Source organism: Halichoerus grypus, chromosome 6 (assembly GCF_964656455.1).
Source record: "Halichoerus grypus chromosome 6, mHalGry1.hap1.1, whole genome shotgun sequence".
Taxonomy (NCBI): Eukaryota; Metazoa; Chordata; class Mammalia; order Carnivora; family Phocidae; genus Halichoerus; species Halichoerus grypus.
The window spans coordinates 117,203,097-117,221,055 of NC_135717.1; the positions used below are offsets into that span (position 1 = coordinate 117,203,097).

The window sequence follows — 17,959 nt, forward strand, 5'->3', positions numbered from 1 at the left end:
GTTGAGCCACTTGGGAAAGAAAACCTATTCAACACGAACATTTTATATTACTGTCAAAATGCCTGCTCTTCGAAATCATTTACTGGTATTTTTGTTGTTGTTGTTGTTAACAGGTAATGTTACAGATGTGTTACAGGAAGCAGAAGTGCATTATATCTCTCGAAAGATTTGCGATTCTGAGCAGAGTTATGGGAAAATTATTCCTAACACTTCATTTTGTGCAGGTGATGAAGATGGGATTTTTGATACTTGCAGGGTAAGACCAAATAATTTTCCTTTGAAATATTTTCTAAAGCTAGAAGGAAACTTCAACAAGGTCTTTGATCACTTTCTGGTGAAGTCTTAATTATTAAGTTTATAAATATTGCACTCTTTTTTCTCCTTTTTAACTACAGTCCGACAACCCAAATCCTCTTGCTTTCCTGGTCAAATTTAGACAAAAATTGCCTTGGATTTTTCTTTTTTTTAATTACTACCTCTATTGAGGTATAATTTACATATAAGCAATTCACCCTTATTTAGGGTGTACAACTCAATGGGTTTTTAGTATATTTACAGAGCAGTGCAACCATTATCGTAATCTAATTTTGGAATACTTTTGTCAACCCAAAAAGAAGCCTCGACCCATTACAAATCACTCCCCATTCTCCTCCCACCTGCCCCTAGACCTAAGCAAACACTAAACCCTATATATTTGACTATTCTGGAAATTTCATATGAATAGAATCATTCAATATGTAATCTTTTGTGATTGGCTCCTTTCACTTAATATAATGTTTCCAAGGTTCATCTATATTGTAGCATGTATTAATACTTTATTCATTTTATCGCAGAATAATATTCCATTGTATGGATGTGCCTCATTTTATCCATTCATTAGTTGATGGATATTTGAGCTATTTCCACTTTTTGACTATTATGAATAATGTTGCTATACACATTTGAGTATACATTTTTTATGTGTAGGTAGGTTTTTCTTTCTCTTAGAAATTCCACCTAGGACTGGAATTGCTAGGTCAATGTTTAACATTTTGAAGAACTGCCAAACTCTATTCCAGAGTGGCTGCACTATTTTACATTCCCACCAGCAATATGAAGGCTCCAATTTCTCCACATCCTTGCCTGCACTTGTTGTCTTTTTGATCACAGCCATCCTTGTGTGTATGAAGTGGTATTTCATTGTGGTTTTAATTTGTGTTTCCCTGGTGACTAATGATGTGGAGCATTTTTTCATGCAATTATTGGCCAGCCATTTGTAGATCTTCTTTGGATAAATGTCTATTCAGATCCTTTGCCCATTTTTAAATTATTTATCTTTTTATTATTGAGTCATAAGCCTTTTTTATATATTCTAGATACCAGTCCCTTACCAAATATATGGTTAGCAAATTATTCTCTCCCATTCTGTGGTCTCTCTTTTCATTTCCCTAATGTTACCATTTGTAACATAGAAGTTTGTTTTTTCTTAATTTTTATGAAGTCAATTTATCTGTTTTTTTTTTTTGGTTTCGTCTCTTGTGCTGTTTGAATCTTTTTTCTCTTTTCTTCACTACTTCTAAATATATCAGCACTTCACTCCCGAGCAGTACCCCATACTCTAACGTTGTTCTACTCATTCTGGTTTCTGTAATCCAGGGTTTATCTTTCCAGTGTCCTTTTCCTTAAAAATTTTGCTGAGTAAAACAGTAGAGAATCTAATCTAATTGAATTGCATTCATAAGCAAAACATCCTCATTATCAAAAAATAACTATTCAGTGCCAACCTTACATAGAGGAACTGAAAACACCTTGGAAATACAGTCCTTAGTCTTTAGGTTCTGAAAGCATTATCTCAATGTCCTTGTTGTTTTCAGTGATTTCTTTAGTAATAGTGCTTTGGTGCATTGACAGTCTTGCAGAAACCAGGACAGACATCTGTGATTTGTAATAGAACTGAGAGCCTTAGCTATTTATTCCTGTTACCCTGCACCAGCCAACATTAACACTTAGATGCCACCTCTTTCGAGATGCCAGTTTACTCCTCTAGTTAGCAAACCATGCACACACACCTTAAAGAATCCTTTATCCATCTTAAAGTTACACTTTTCACATACAGCATTAAGCGATAGAAGTATTCTGTTGGTATTTACAGTATTTTGCACACTATTTCCTAAATTACATGTCTCCTGAATAATTGTACTAAAAAATCCAAACAATGTGATTTATACAATTCTGGTTCAAAACAATGCAGATAGGAAGTTTATTCACCAGCTTTATGGCTTCCTCTAAATATTGGGCCAGATGGAATGCCTTCTGTCTGAGTTGGAATATAAAAATGAAAATCTATGGATCTTTAGAACTTGAAGGTATATTAAAAATGTGTATTTATATAAATGTATGATTAATGTGATTAATTTATTCTAGCTTTACTGTTGTTTAAAGACTACTAGAAGCAACTAACAGTATTTTGGGACTTTTTTAATAGGGTGATAGTGGTGGACCATTAATGTGCTACTTACCAGAACATAAACGATTTTTTGTAATGGGAATTACCAGTTACGGATATGGCTGTGGTCGAAAAAATTTTCCTGGTGTCTATTGTGGGCCATCCTTCTACCAAAAGTGGCTGACAGATCACCTCTACCAGGCAAGCAATAAAGGCATATTTAACATAAATATTCTACTTGGACAGGTCCTTGTAGCCTCAGGTTCTGTTGTCTTACTAGCAATTCCATAATGAAATTCTGAAGAATCTTTATTTTGCGTTGTGTCCCTCTCCATGTTCTACATAATGAGTATCATTTATTCTTTTGGTAAATAATTGCCCACTTTACAGTTCTCATGTGAATATTTTTTGGAACAAAAGGATTGTGACATATTAAATATGTAATTATAAATTTGGCACTGAATCACATGCTTCTTTAATGTATTTTGATTATTTTTTATGTTATAATCATAATTTCACCTTTGGAATACTTTCCTAGAGTTTGTGTAGAATTTTTAGTTATTAAATATATACCTTATGTATATAAATGCCAAATAATAAAGAGTTTATAATTAAAATGAAAGCTGTTCTTTTGTTAAATTAATCAAAACAATTTCCTTTTAATTTAGATTTTATTTAAAGCCATTTACTTGATTTATATTTTTTAATTATCATCTTGTTTCTGGTTCCAAAGTATACTCGGATAAAGAGTATTTGCCTATTTTTAAAATTCTAATTGAAATAATTTAAAAAATATTAATACTTCCTTCCTTAGGCCAAAAAAGAATGATGGTTCAGACACCACCAAATAATTTACTTCTTAAAAATTTATAATGTGACTTTCTTACAGCTTTTACCTACTTTCTAAACCTATTTTCTTGAAGCTCATGCTCGAATTTTGTATTCCTTGGGCTTTCTGAACTAACTGTGAGGAGAGGTGGCTAAAATGCTCGCTAGGTAAAAGAGGGAATCCAACCTGGGATAAACTTTATGATGACTAATCTATAAATTAAATTATTAAAACAAAAGAACAAGTTGATTGAATTAGTATCTACTATTAATAAATTCACATCTCCTTTGAACTTTGGGAACCCATGTAGTAAAGGAGAAATATTTTTCTCATCCTTGTTTTTATATTCAACTAGCTAAAACCAAGCATTTTGTTTTTGTTGTTATTTTGTTTTGCTTTAACCTAATTTCAGGGTTTAACTGAAAGTAAACATTAGTTTTCCATCTATTCTCTTGGTGAGGGGGATGCCTGGGTGGTTCAGTCGGTTAAGCATCCAACTCTTGATTTCGGCTCAGGTCATAATCTCAGGGTGATGAGACTGAGCCCCACATTGGGCTCCTTGCTGAATGTGGAGCTTGCTTGAGAGTCTCTCTCTCCCTCTGCCCCTCCCCTCTCTATTCGTGCTCTCGGACTTGCCTGCACACACACAAAAATATGTTCGTGCATTCTCTCTTCCTCTCTCAAAAAAAAAAAGAATTCTCTTAGGGATCATTACTGGTTTAATGCTCAAGAGGTACAAGACTGTGATTTTTATAGTCTTATAAGCAACACTGCTGGGATATTGACTGTTCTTTCTTAAAAGAGACCCTAGGTTATCCATTAACAAGGTCTTATAAGGAATTAGTTGGTAATGCTTGCAAAGCAATCAGCATAATGTATTAGTCTTTTCCTATTTATACTACCTGAGTACCATGCAGATTCACTTGATAGCCTTGAATGTTAATATTAAGGAACTCTTCTAAAATATATTGACAGCAAGCTCTTGCTTTTCACTTCAAAAGAAATGACTAAAAGAGTCTTAATTACTCTTTAGGTGTGTATTTGTAATCAGGCAGGAGCTACTACCAGCAACTTATCTTTTGCCCAGCTTAGATCACTTACTTCAGGCAACTGGAATTCAGTTATGTAACACTTCCTTCCACCAAAACAGACTATTAGAATACAGACTGCACTTTATTTTTAATTTTTTTATTTGAGTATAGTTGACACACAGTAACAAAATGCCAATAAATACATACCTATCAATAATTACTTTAAATGTAAATGGACTTAATTCTCCAATAAAAAGACATAGGGTGACTGGATTAAAAAAAGAAAAGACCCACCTCTATAGTACCCACAAGAGACTCATTTCAGACCCACAAAAGACACATACAGACTGAAAGTGAAAGGCTGGAAAAACGTATACCATGCAAATGGAAGAAAAAAAAAAAGGCCAGGGTAGCAATACTTATAACAGACAAAATAGACTTTAAAACAAAGACTGGATGCAAAAACCCTCAACAAAATATCAGCAAACTGAATTCAACAATACATTAAACAGAATCATTTACCACAATCAAGTAGGATTTATTCCAGGGATGCAAGGATGTTCAATGTTTGCAAATCAATCAGCATGATACATCACATTAACAAGAGAAAGGATAAGAACCATATTATCATCTCAACAAATGCCAGAGTATTTGACAAAATACAATATCCATTCATGCTAAAAAACTCTCAACAAAGTGGAGATAATAAAAGCCATATATGACAAACCTAGAACTAACATCATACTCAATACTGAAAAACTGAGCTTTTTCTCTTAGATTGGGAACAAGACAAAGATGCCTACTCTTGCCACTTTTATTCAATATAGTACTGGAAGTCCCAGCCACAAGTTGGATGCTTGTCTCAGACAAGAAAAAGAAATAAAAGGCATTCAAATTGGTAAGGAGGCAGTAGAACTGTCACTATTTGCAGATGATATGACATCATATAAAGAAAAACCTAAAGTCTCCACCAAAAAAACTACTAGAACTAATAACTGAACTCAATAAAGCTGCAAAATATAAAATTAATATATAGAAATTTGTTGCATTGCTATATACTTAAAATGAAGTAGTGGAAAGGGAAAGTAAGAAAACCATCACACTTACAACTGTACCAAAAACAATAAAATACCTGGGAATAAATTTCACCAAGGAGGTGAAAGACCTGTGCTCTGAAAATTATAAAACACTGATGAAAGAAATTGAAGACAATACAAATAAATGGAAAGATATACCATGCTATGGATTAGCATGCACTAATTAATTTTGTTAAAATGCCCTTAGTACCCAAAGCAATTAGATCCAATGTAATCCCTGTCAAAATACCAATAGTATTTTTCACAAAACTAAAACAAATAGTCCTAAAATTTGTATGGAACCAAAAAACACGCTGAATAGCCAAATCAATCTTGAGAAAGAAGAACAAAGATGAAGGTATCACACTCCCAGACTTCAAACTGTACTACAAGGCTATAGTAGTCAAAATAGTATGGTAATGGAACAAAAACAGACACATAAATCAATAGAACAGAATAGAAAGCCCAGAAATAAACCCATGTTTATATGGTCACTTAAAAAGAGGCAAGAACATAATATGGGAGAAAAGACAGTCTCCTCAGTAAATGGTGTTAGGAAAACATATGCAAAAGAAAGTATATATGCAAAAAAAATGCAAAAGAATGATACTGGACCACTTTCTTACACCATATAGAAAAACAAACTCAAAAGTCAATTAAAGACCTAAATACAAGACCTGAAACCATAACAATCCTAAAAGAAAACATAGGCAGTTATTTTCTGGACATCGGTTTTATTTTTTTTAAGATTTTGTTTATTTGTCAGACAGAGAGAAAGAGAGAGCACAAGCAGGGGGAGTGGCAGGCAAAGGGAAAAGGAGGCTCCCCGCTAAGCAAGGAGCCCGATGCAGGACTCCGATCCCAAGACCCTGGGATCATGACCTGAGCCAAAGGCAGATGCTTAACCAACTGAGCCACCCAGGCATCCCTGGACATTGGTTTTAGCAATATTTTTTTGGATCTGCCTCCTCAGGCTAGCATAAGAAAACCAAAAATAAACAATTGGGACTACATCAAATTAAAAAGATTTTGCAAAGTAAAGGAAACCTTCAACAAAATGAAAAAGCAACCTACTGAATGGGAGAAGATATTTGTAAAGTATATTTTAAATAGGGGTAAATATCCAAAATATATAAAGAACTCATGCAATGCAACACCAAAAAACCACAATGTGATTAGAAAATGGGCAGAAGACAGGGGTGCCTGGGTGGCTCAGTTGGTTAAGCATCCAACTCTTGGTTTTGGCTCAAGTCATGATCTCACGGTCTCACGGTTGTGGGATCAAGCCCCACGTCAGGCCCAGCGCAGAGTCTGCTTCAGATTCTCTCCCTCTCTCTGCCCCTCCCCCCCACTCACTCTTTCTCTCAAATAAAGAAAATCTTTTTTTTTTTTTTTTAAAGATTTTATTTATTTATTTGACAGAAAGAGACACAGTGAGAGAGGGAACACAAGCGGAGGGAAGTGGGAGAGGGAGAAGCAGGCTTCCCGCGGAGCAGGGAGCCCGATGTGGGGCTCGATCCCAGGACCCTGGGATCATGACCTGAGCCGAAGGCAGACACTTAACGACTGAGCCACCCAGGCACCCCAAGAAAATCTTTTAAAAGATTTTTTTTTTTTAAGATTTTATTTATTCGTCAGAGAGAGAGAGAACACAAGGGGGGGAAGTGGCAAGCAGAGAGAGAAGCAGGCTCCCTGCTGAGCAAGGAGCCTGATGCAGGACTCGATCCCAGGATCCTGAGATCATGACCTGAGCAGAAGGCAGATGCTTAACCAATTGAACCACCCAGGCGTCCCAAATAAAATCTTTTTAAAAAAATGAGCAGAGGACCTGAATAGACATTTTCCCAAGGAAGACATACAGATGGCCAACATGGAAAGATGCTCAATATCACTAATCATCAGGGAAATGCAAATCAAAACCACAATGAGATATCACCTCACACCTGTCAGAATGGCTAGTATCAAACCCTCATGCACTAACGGTGGGAATGTAAATTGGTGTAATCACTATGGAAAACATTGGAGATTCCTCAAAAAATTAAAAAAAGAAACACCATACAATCCAGCAATTCCACTACTGGGTATTTACCCAAAGAAAATGAAAACACTAATTTGAAAAGATACCTACACCCCTACGTTCCTTGCAGCACTATATGCAATAGCCAAGATATGGAATCAACCTAAGTATCCATCGACAGATGAATGGATAATGAAGTTGTAGTATGGAATATTACTCAGCCATAAAAAGCGTGAAATCTTGCCATTTGCAACAACATGGATGGACCTAGAGGGTATTATGCTAAGTGAAATAAGTCAGACAGAAAAAGACAAATACTGTATGATTTCACTTATATGTGGAATCTTAAAAACAAAACAAATGAACAAACAAAACAAAACAGAGACTCATAAATACATAGAACAAACTGGTGGTTGCCAGAGGGGAGGGGCGTGAGGGAATGGGCAAAATAGGTGAAGGTGATTAAGAGGTACAAATTTAACTGCAACAAAATAAATAAGGATATAAAGTATACAGTGATACAAAGTATAGCACAGGGAATATAGTAAATAATACTGTAATAACTTTGTTCCTTTGATGTGACATTTCTCATTTTCACAGAAAGTCAAATAGCAAATATCAGCACTTTTATAACAGCAAAGACCTTTCCACTTCTCCGTTCACACAAGCTTGTACCTTACTTCTTTTGCTCATTACTTAATGAGGAACCAGTCTGAACTGCTGGGCTCTGAGAGGGCAGGGGACTTGGTTTTCTTTCATTTTTTCTTTTTTATTTCCTAGTAACATTTGTATCCCCTATTTATTATTCAGAATTTAGGCCATCATCTACAAACATAAAGGAAAGCTAGTCATATGTGAAATATTTATAAATGAATTAAGCAGTACAAAGAAAAATTCTTGTTAGTCCAAGTTTTTTTTTTTTTAATTCTTTTTTTTTTAATTTTATTATGTTATGTTAGTCACCATACAATACATCATTGGTTTTTGATGTGGTGATCCACGATCCATTGTTTTTGTATAACACCCAGTGCTCCATGTAGTACGTGCCCTCCTTAATACCCATCACCAGGCTAACCAATCCCCCCTCCCCTCTAAAACCCTGTTTGTTTCTCAGAGTCCATAGTCTCTCATGGTTCATCTCTCCCTCCAATTCCCCCCCCCCATTTTTCCCTTCCTTCTCCTAATGTCCTCCATGTTATCCTTATGTTCCACAAATAAGTGAAACCATATGATAATTGACTTTCTCTGCTTGACTTATTTCACTTAGCATAATCTCCTCCAGTCCCATCCATGTTGATGTAAAAGTTGGGTATTCATCCTTTCTGATGGCTGAGTAATATTCCATTGTATATATGGACCACATCTTCTTTATCCATTCATCTGTTGAAGGGCATCTCGGCTCTTTCCACAGTTTGGCTATTGCGGACATTGCTGCTATGAACATTGGGGTGCATATGGCCTTTCTTTTCACTACATCTGTGTCTTTGGGGTAAATACCCAGGAGTGCAATTGCTGGGTCATACGGTAGCTCTATTTTTAAATTTTTGAGGAACCTCCACACTGTTTTCCAAAGTGGCTGTACCAACTTGCATTCCCACCAACAGTGTTAAGAGGGTTCCCCTTTCTCCACAACCTCTCCAATATTTGTTGTTTCTTTCCCTGTCCATTTTTGCCATTCTAACTGGTGTAAGGTGGTATCTCAGTGTGGTTTTGATTTGGATTTCCCTGATGGCTAATGATGATGAACATTTTTTCATGTGTCTGTTAGCCATTTGTATGTCTTCTTCAGAGAAGTGTCTTTTCATATCTTCTGCCCACTTTTTGACTTGATTCTTTGTTTTTCGGGTGTTGAGTTTGAGAAGTTCTTTATAGATCTTGGATACCAGCCATTTATCTGTAGTGTCATTTGCAAATATCTTCTCCCATTCTGTGGGTTGCCTCTTTGTTTTGTTGACTGTTTCCTTTGCTGTGCAGAAGCTTTTTATCTTGATGAAGTCTCAAAAGTTCATTTTTGCTTTTGTTTCACTAGCTTTTGGAGATGTATCTTGAAAGAAGTTGCTGTGGCCGATGTCAGAGGTTACTGCCTATGTTCTCTTCTAGGATTTTGATGGATTCCTGTCTCACATTGAGGTCTTTCATCCACTTTGAGTTTATCTTTGTGAATGGTGTTAGAGAATGGTCGAGTTTCATTCTTCTGCATGTGGCTGTCCAATTTTCCCAGCACCATTTACTGAAGAGACTGTCTTTTTTCCATTGCATGTTTTTTCCTGCTTTGTCAAAGATTATTTGACCATAGAGTTGAGAGTCCATATCTGGGTTCTCTATTCTGTTCCATTGGTCTATATGTCTGTTTTTGTGCCAGTACCATGCTGTCTTGATGATCACAGCTTTGTAATATAGCTTGAAATTGGGCAACGTGACCAATATTTATGAGTCTCTGTCACATATTCTTTGGTCCAGCTTTGTTTTTCTTTTTCAACATTTCCTTGGCGATTCAGGGTCTTTTCTGATTCCATACAAATTTTAGGATTGTTTGTTCCAGCACTTTGAAAAATATCATTGGAATTTTGATCAGGATGGCATTGAAGGTATAGATTGCTCTGGGTAGCATAGACATTTTAACAATGTTTATTCTTCCGATCCATGAGCATGGAATATTTTTCCATCTTTTTGTGTCTTCTTCAATTTCTTTCATGAGTGTTTTGTAGTTCCTAGAGTATAGATCCTTTATCTCTTCAGTTATGTATTCCGAGGTATCTTATGGTTTTTGGTGCTATTGTAAATAGAATCGTTTCTCTAATTTCTCTTTCTACAGTTGCGTTGTTAGTGTATAAGAAAGCAACTGATTTCTGTGCATTGATTTTGTATCCTGCCACATTACTGAATTGCTGTATGAGTTCTAGTAATTTGGGGGTGGAGTCTTTTGGGTTTTCCACATAAAGTATCATGTCATCTGCGAAAAGAGAGAGTTTGACTTCTTCTTTGCCAATTTGAATACCTTTTATTTCTTTTTGTCGTCTGATTGCTGTTGCTAGGACTTCTAGTACTATGGTGAACAATAGTGGCGAGAGTGGGCATCCTTGTCGTGTTCCTGATCTTAAGGGAAAGGCTCTCAGCTTTTCCCCATTGAGGATGATATTCGCTGTGGGTTTTTCATAGATGGATTTTATGAACTTGAGGAATGTTCCCTCTATCCCTATACTCTGGAGAGTTTTAATCAGGAAAGGATGTTGTATTTTGTCAAATGCTTTTTCTGCATCAATTGAGAGGACCATATGGTTTTCTCCCTCCTCTTATTAATGTGTTTTATCACATTGATTGATTTGCGAATGTTGAACCACCCTTGCATCCTGGGGATAAATCCCACTTGGTCGTGGTGGATGATCCTTTTAATGTATTGTTGGACCCTATTAGCTAGGATTTTGTTGAGGATTTTGGAATCCATATTCATCAGGGATATCGGTCTGAAATGCTCCTTTTTGATGGGGTCTTTGCCTGGTTTGGGGATTAAGGTAATGCTGGCCTCATAGAATGAGTTTGGAAGTTTTCCTTCTGTTTCTATTTTTTGAAACAGCTTCAGTAGAATAGGTGTTATTTCTTCTTTGAATGTTTGGTAGAATTCCCCAGGGAATCCATCAGGCCCTGGACTCTTGTTTTTTGGGAGGTTTTTGATCAGTGCTTCAATCTCGTTACTGGTTATTGGCCTATTCAGGTTGTCAATTTCTTCCTGTTTCAGTCTTGGCAGCTTATAGGTTTCCAGGAAGGCCTCCATTTCATCCAGATTGCTCAGTTTATTGGCATATAGTTGTTGATAATAACTTCTAATAATTGTTTCTATTTCCTTGGTGTTAGTCGTGATCTCTCCCCTTTCATTCATAATTTTATTAAATTGGGTCCTTTCTCTTTTCTTTTGGATAAGTCTGGCCAGTGGTTTATCGATCTTATTAATTCTTTCAAAGAATCAACTTCTAGTTTCGTTGATCTGATCTACTGTGTTTCTGGTTTCTAATTCACTGATTTCTGCTCTAATTTTAATTATTTCTCTTCTAATGCGTGGCTTAGGCGTCGTTTGTTGCTTTTTCTCTAGTTCTTTAAGGTGTAGAGTTAGTTGGTGAATTCAGGATTTTTCTATTTTTTTGAGTGAGGCTTGGATGGCTATGTATTTCCCCCTTAGGACCGCCTTTGCAGTATCCCATAGGTTTTGGACCGATGTGTTTTCGTTCTCATTGATTTCCATGAATTGTTTAAGTTCTTTGATTTCTTGGTTGACCCAAACATTCTTGAGCAGAGTGCTCTTTAGCTTCCAAGTGTCTGAATTTCTGCCAAATTTTTTCTTGTGATTGAGTTCCAGTTTTAGAGCATTGTGGTCTGAGAATATGCAGGGAATAATCTCAATCTTTTGGTATCGGTTGAGACCTGATTTGTGACCCAGTATATGGTCTATTCTGGAGAAAGTTCCATGTGCACTCAAGAAGACTGAGTATTCTGTTGTTTTAGGGTGGAATGTTCTATAAATATCTATGAGGTCCATCTGGTCCAATGTATCATTCAAAGCTCTTGTTTCCTTGTTGATTTTCTGCTTAGATAATCTGTCCATTGCTGAGAGTGGAGTATTGAGGTCTCCTACAATTAACGTATTGTTATCAATATGACTCTTTATTTTGGTTAACAGTTGGCTTATGTAGATGGCTGCTCCCATGTTGGGGGCATAGATATTTACAATTGTTAGATCTTCTTGTTGGATAGACCCTTTAAGAATGGTATAGTGTCCTTCTGTGTCTCTTATTACAGACTTTAGTTTAAAATCTAATTTGTCTGATATAAGAATTGCTACCCCAGCTTTCTTTTGAGGTCCGCTGGCATGGAAGATGGATCTCCATCCCTTCACTTTCAGTCTGGATGTATCTTTAGGTTCAAAATGAGTCTCTTGTAGACAGCATATGGATGGGTCCTGTCTTTTTATCCAATCTGCAACCCTGTGCCGTTTTATGGGAGCGTTTAGGCCATTCACGTTGAGAGTGATTATTGAAAGATATGAATTAATTGTCATCATGTTGCCTGTGAAGGTGTTGTTTTTATAGATTGTCCCTGTAAATTTCTGTTGTAGATCACTCTTGGGGTCTTTCTCCTTTTATAGAACCCCCCTTAATATTTCTTGCAGGGCCGGCTTAGTGGTCACATATTCTTTCAGTTTCTGCCGGTTGTGGAAACTCTGCATCTCTCCATCCATTCTAAATGAAAGCCTTGCTGGAGAAAGTATTCTTGGCTGCATGTTCTTCTCATTTAGTACCCTGAATATGTCTTGCCAGGCCTTTCTGGCTTGCCAGGTCTCTGTGGATAGGTCTGACGTTATTCTGATGTTCCTCCCTCTGTACGTAAGGAATCTCTTCCCCCTAACTGCCCTTAAGATGGTTTCCTTGGTGCTAAGATTTGCAAGTTTTACTATTACATGCCGGGGTGTTGGCCTGTTTTCCTTGATCTTAGGAGGGGTCCTCTCTGCCTCTAGGACTCGAATGTTTGTTTCATTCCCCAGATTAGGGAAGTTCTCAGCTATGATTTGCTCAAATACATCTTCTAGTCCTCTCTCTCTCTCAACTCCCTCCAGGATTCCAATTATTCTGACATTGGAACGCTTCATGATGTCACTTATTTCTCGGATTCTATTTTCATGGATTCTGAGTTGTTTTTCCCTGGCCTCCTCTTTTCCCTTTTTATCTATTATATTGTCTTCCAGGTCGCTTATTCTCTCTTCTGCCTCAGTTACCCTAGCTGTTAGATTATCTAGATTGGATTGGATCTCATTGATAGCATTTTTAAGTTCTGCCAATTCACCTTTTATTTCTGCCCTTAGAGACTCTATGTTGCCATTAATTGATTTCTCCATTCTAGCCATTGTCTTCACAATTGCTAGCCTGAATTCCATCTCCGACATCTTGGTTATATCTGCATCCATTTGTAAATCTGCAGCATAAGCCATAATCTCTGAGTCTTTTCTATTTTGGGGGCTCCTCCTCCTAGTCATTCTATTGATGGGTGTTTGAGGGAATGTATAGAGTCCAAATTATTGACCAGAACCCAAGCAAGATGCACCTGTTTTCTTGGGACCTTAGGGTTGCTGGCCTCTTGTTTTCCCAGCCTGTCTTCTGCCCTGCCCCCCTGTGGCGGGGGATGGGCTCAGTGGGAATCCGTCTTTGGGGCTTTTGTTCTCTGGCGGCTTTCCCTGGCGGCTTTCCGCGTCTCTTCCGTGAGTCAGAGCAGAAGAGACCGTTTCCAACCCTCTGCCTCAGAGCAGAGAGATCGCAGTCTGTTGTTCAGTGAACTCTCTAGGCCACACTGTCTCCGCTTCTGTCTGTGCTGCTATAAACTGCAGCGTCCTGGGTTATGCGCCCCTCCGCAGCGCTCCCAGTCCTGCCTCCAGGTCGGGGCACGTCTCTGCCCTTTGTGCTTCTAAAACCGCCAACCGCTCCCCGTTCGCGTGCGCGCGACCATCGCTCAAGGTTTCCGTCCCGGGGCTGCAGTTCGCAGGGGCGACCCCACGCTCCGGGTTTCCACCCCGGGGGCTGCCCTAAAGTCCTTTCCCTGCCGCTACCGGTCTGTGAGTCTGCGCCCCGTCCGCAGCGCGCGAGGCTGTCACTCACCGGCGGTGTAGGATCCCCACATCCAGGCACCCTCCCGCTGCTGTTTATCCTCCGATATCTGCCCGCAGAATCACAGCTCTCCGCTTCGTACCTCAAAACCAACCGCCTGCGATATTCTGTTTGTAGAGATCCAGATCTTCTTACATCTCAGGCTGGTTTCGTGGGTGCTCAGAGTGGTCTGGTAGATATCCAGCTCAATTCCGGGGACCAGTTGAAATAGGGTCCCCTACTCCTCCGCCATCTTTCCCCGACCCTCAAGTTAGTCCAAGTTTTACATTACTTTTTCTTTAAAGTAATCTCTACACTCAACGTGGGGCTTGAACTCACGACTCTGAGATCAAGAGTCACATGCTCTACCAACTGAGCCAGCCAGGCATCTCCATTATTGTAATAACTTTGAATGGTGACAGAAGGTAACAACTTTTATGGTGGTGAGCATTTTGTAATGCATATAAATATTGAATGACTACACTGTACACCTGAAAGTAATATAATATTGTATTATGTTTGTCAACTGTCCTTCAATTAAAAACAAACAAACGAACAAACAAACCAGGGCACCTGGGTGGCTCACTGGGTTAAGTGTCTGACTCTGGATTTCGGTTCAGGTAATGATCTCAGGGTCATGAGACTGAGCCCCACACCAGGCTTGGAACCTGCTTAAGACTCGCTCTCCCTCTCCCTCTGCCTCTCTCCACCACCCCCTCCCCCACTCTCTCCTTCCCATTCAAAAAACAAAACAAAGCAAAAAGCTTTTCTACAAAGCAGGAAAGAATATCCAATGTAAATAAGACAGTCTCTTCAACAAATAGTGTTGGGAAAATTGGACAGCAATATGGGGAAGAATGAAACTGGACCACTTTCTTACACCATACACAAAAATAAATTCAAAATGGATGAAAGACCTCAATGTGAGACTGGAAACCATCAAAATCCTAGAGGAGAATGCAGGCAGCAACCTCTTTGACCTCGGCTATAACAACTTCTTACTAGCTAAGTCTCCAGAGGCAAGGGAAACTAAAGCAAAAATGAACTACTGGGACTTCATCAAGATAAAAAGCTTCTGCACAGCAAAGAAAACAATCAACAAAACTAAAAGGCATCCTATGGAATGGGAGAAGATATTTGCAAATGACATATCTGATAAAGGGCTAGTATTCAAAATCTATAAAGAACTTATCATACTCAACACCCCAAAAAACACAATTAATCCAGTTGAGAAACAGACAGAAGATATGAATAGACATTTTTCCAAAGAAGACATCCAGATGGCCAACAGACACATGAAAAGATCTCAACATCACTCATCATCAGGGAAATACAAATCAAAACCACAATGAGATACCACCTCACACCTGCCAGAATGACTCAAATTAACAACACAGGAAACAACAGATGTTGGTGAGGATGTAGAGAAAGGGGAACCCTCTCCAATGTTGGTGGGAATGCAAACTGGTGCAGCCACTCTGGAAAATCATATGGAGGTTCCTCAAAAAGTTAAAAATAGAACTACCCTACAACCCAACAATTACACTACTAGGTATTTACCCAAAGGATACAAACATAGTGATTCGAAGGGGCATATGAACCATTATGTTTATAGAAGCCCCATCAATAATAGCCAAATTATAGAAAGAGCCCAAATGTCCACCGACTGATGAATGGATAAAGAAGATGGGTCTATATATACAATGGAATATTCAGCAGTCAAAAAGAATGAAATCTTTCCATTTGCTACAACGTGGATGGAGCTAGAGTGTATTATACTAAACAAAATAAGTCAGTCAGAGAAAGACAAATACCATATGATTTCACTCATATGTGGAATTTAGGAAACAAAACAGATGAATATAGGGGAAGGAAAAAAAAGACAGAGGCAAACCATAAAAGACTCTTAACTATAGGGAACAAACCAAGGGTTGCTGGAAGGGAGGTGTGCAGGGGATGTGCTAAATGGGTGATGGGGATTAAGGAGGGCACTTGTTATGATGAGCACCAGGTGTCATATGTAAGTGATGAATCACTAAATTCTACTCCTGAAACCAATATTACACTGTATGTTAACTAACTAGAATTTAAGTAAAAATTTGAAAAAACAAAAACCTCTAGCTAAATTGACAAAAAAAGACACAAAATATCAGTATCAGTATGGAAAAGAAAGCATTTCTATAGATCCTACAGATATTAAAAGGATTAGAAGAGAATATTGTGAACAACTCTATACCAATATATTCAACAACTTAGACTTGTTAGGTGGCAAACTTCTGAAAGACAGATTACCAAAACAGACACAAGAAGACCTAGAAAATCTTAATATTCCTATATTTACTAAAGAAATTAAATTTGCAATTAAAAATATACAATATATATATTCATATAATTTTAAAATTTCTAAATTTTATTTTAAAATGCAAACTACCTAGAATAGTCAAAACAATTTTGAGAAAGAACAAAATAAGAGAACTTAAACTACCTGATTTCAAGATTTTCTATAAAGCCACAGTAATCAAAACAGTATGGTCCTGGCATATGGATGGATATACAGAAAATAAAGCAGAATAGAATTCCCAGAAATAGACCCACACGTATATGAGCAATTGATTTTCAACAAAGTTGCCAAGATAATTTAATTGAGGAAAGAATAGTCCTTTTGACAAATTACGCTGTAGTAACTACATATTCATACGGAAAAAATATTAACATTTATGCTATATACCCTACGCTTATAAAGTGCTTTCTGTCAATTATATCTCAATAAAACTAGAAAAGAATTAACTTTGTCCCTTACCTCATATACCATATTTAAAAAAGAAAAAAAAATCTTTAATTGAATCATAGACCTAACCTAAATATAAAATCTAAAACTATAAAACATGTAGAGAGAAAATATAAGAGAAACTCTTTACAACCATAGAAGAGGCAAGGGTTTTTAGGGGAAAAAAATCATGGGCCATAAGAAGAAAATGTACAAATTGGACTTTATCAAAATAAAAGGCACAGCTAAGAAAATGACAACATGGATGGACCTTGATGGCATTTTTTTTTTTTTTAGATCGATTGGTTGATTTTTAAAGACTTATTTATTTATTTTACAGAGAAAGAGAGAGAGAGTGGGAGAGGGGCAGATGGAGATGAGAGAGAGAATCCCAGCAGATGCCCCGCTGAGAGCAGAGCCCGACTCGGGTGGTTTGATCCCATGACCCCAACATCATGACCTGAGCTGAAACCAAGAGTCAGACGGATGCTCAACTAACCGAGCCACCCAGGCACCTCTTAGTGGCATTATTCTAGGTGAAATAAGTCAGAGAAAGACAAATACCGTACGTTTTCACTTACATGTGTAACCAAAAAAAAAAAAAAAAAGAGAGAGAAAGAAAGAAAAAAAAACCAACCCACAAAAAAGAAAAAAACAACAAATTCATAGATGAACGGATTGGTGGTTGCCAGAGGCAAGGAGAGCAGAGGAGAGGGGACAAGATGGGGACACTGCTAAGAGAATAAAAAGACAAGCCACAGACTAGGAAAAAAACCAAACATTTGATAAATGACTTATACTGAGAATATACAAAGAATCTTCAATAAGAAAACAACCCAATTTAAAAATGGTCAAAATATTTGAACAGACACCTTACCAAATAATACACACAAATGGCAAATAAGCCCATTAAAAGATGCTCAACATCATTAATCATCAGGGAAATGCAAATTAAAAGTACAATGAGAGACCACTACATACCTTTTAAAATGGCTAAAATTTACAAAGACAACCATACCAAGTATTGGTGAGGATGTGAAGCAGCTAAATCTCTCCTACACTTACAGTGGGAATATAAAATGGTATACCTGCTTTAGAAAACAGTTTGGCAGTTTCTTAAAAAGTTAAATATTTGCCTACCATGTAACCCATACATTCTATTCATAAGAATTTATCCAAGAGAAATGA

General features: G+C 37.4%; 1 protein-coding gene across 1 annotated transcript in view; it reads left to right on the forward strand.

The window, feature by feature from the left end:
• TMPRSS12 (transmembrane serine protease 12) overlaps positions 1-17,959 on the forward strand; it is a 39,396-nt gene that overhangs the window by 19,826 nt on the left and 1,611 nt on the right. Inside the window, exons 5-6 of the mRNA XM_078074172.1 lie at positions 114-256; positions 2,465-2,626. Coding sequence (XP_077930298.1) covers positions 114-256; positions 2,465-2,626 — 305 coding nt within the window. The remainder of the gene's footprint in view (positions 1-113; positions 257-2,464; positions 2,627-17,959) is intronic.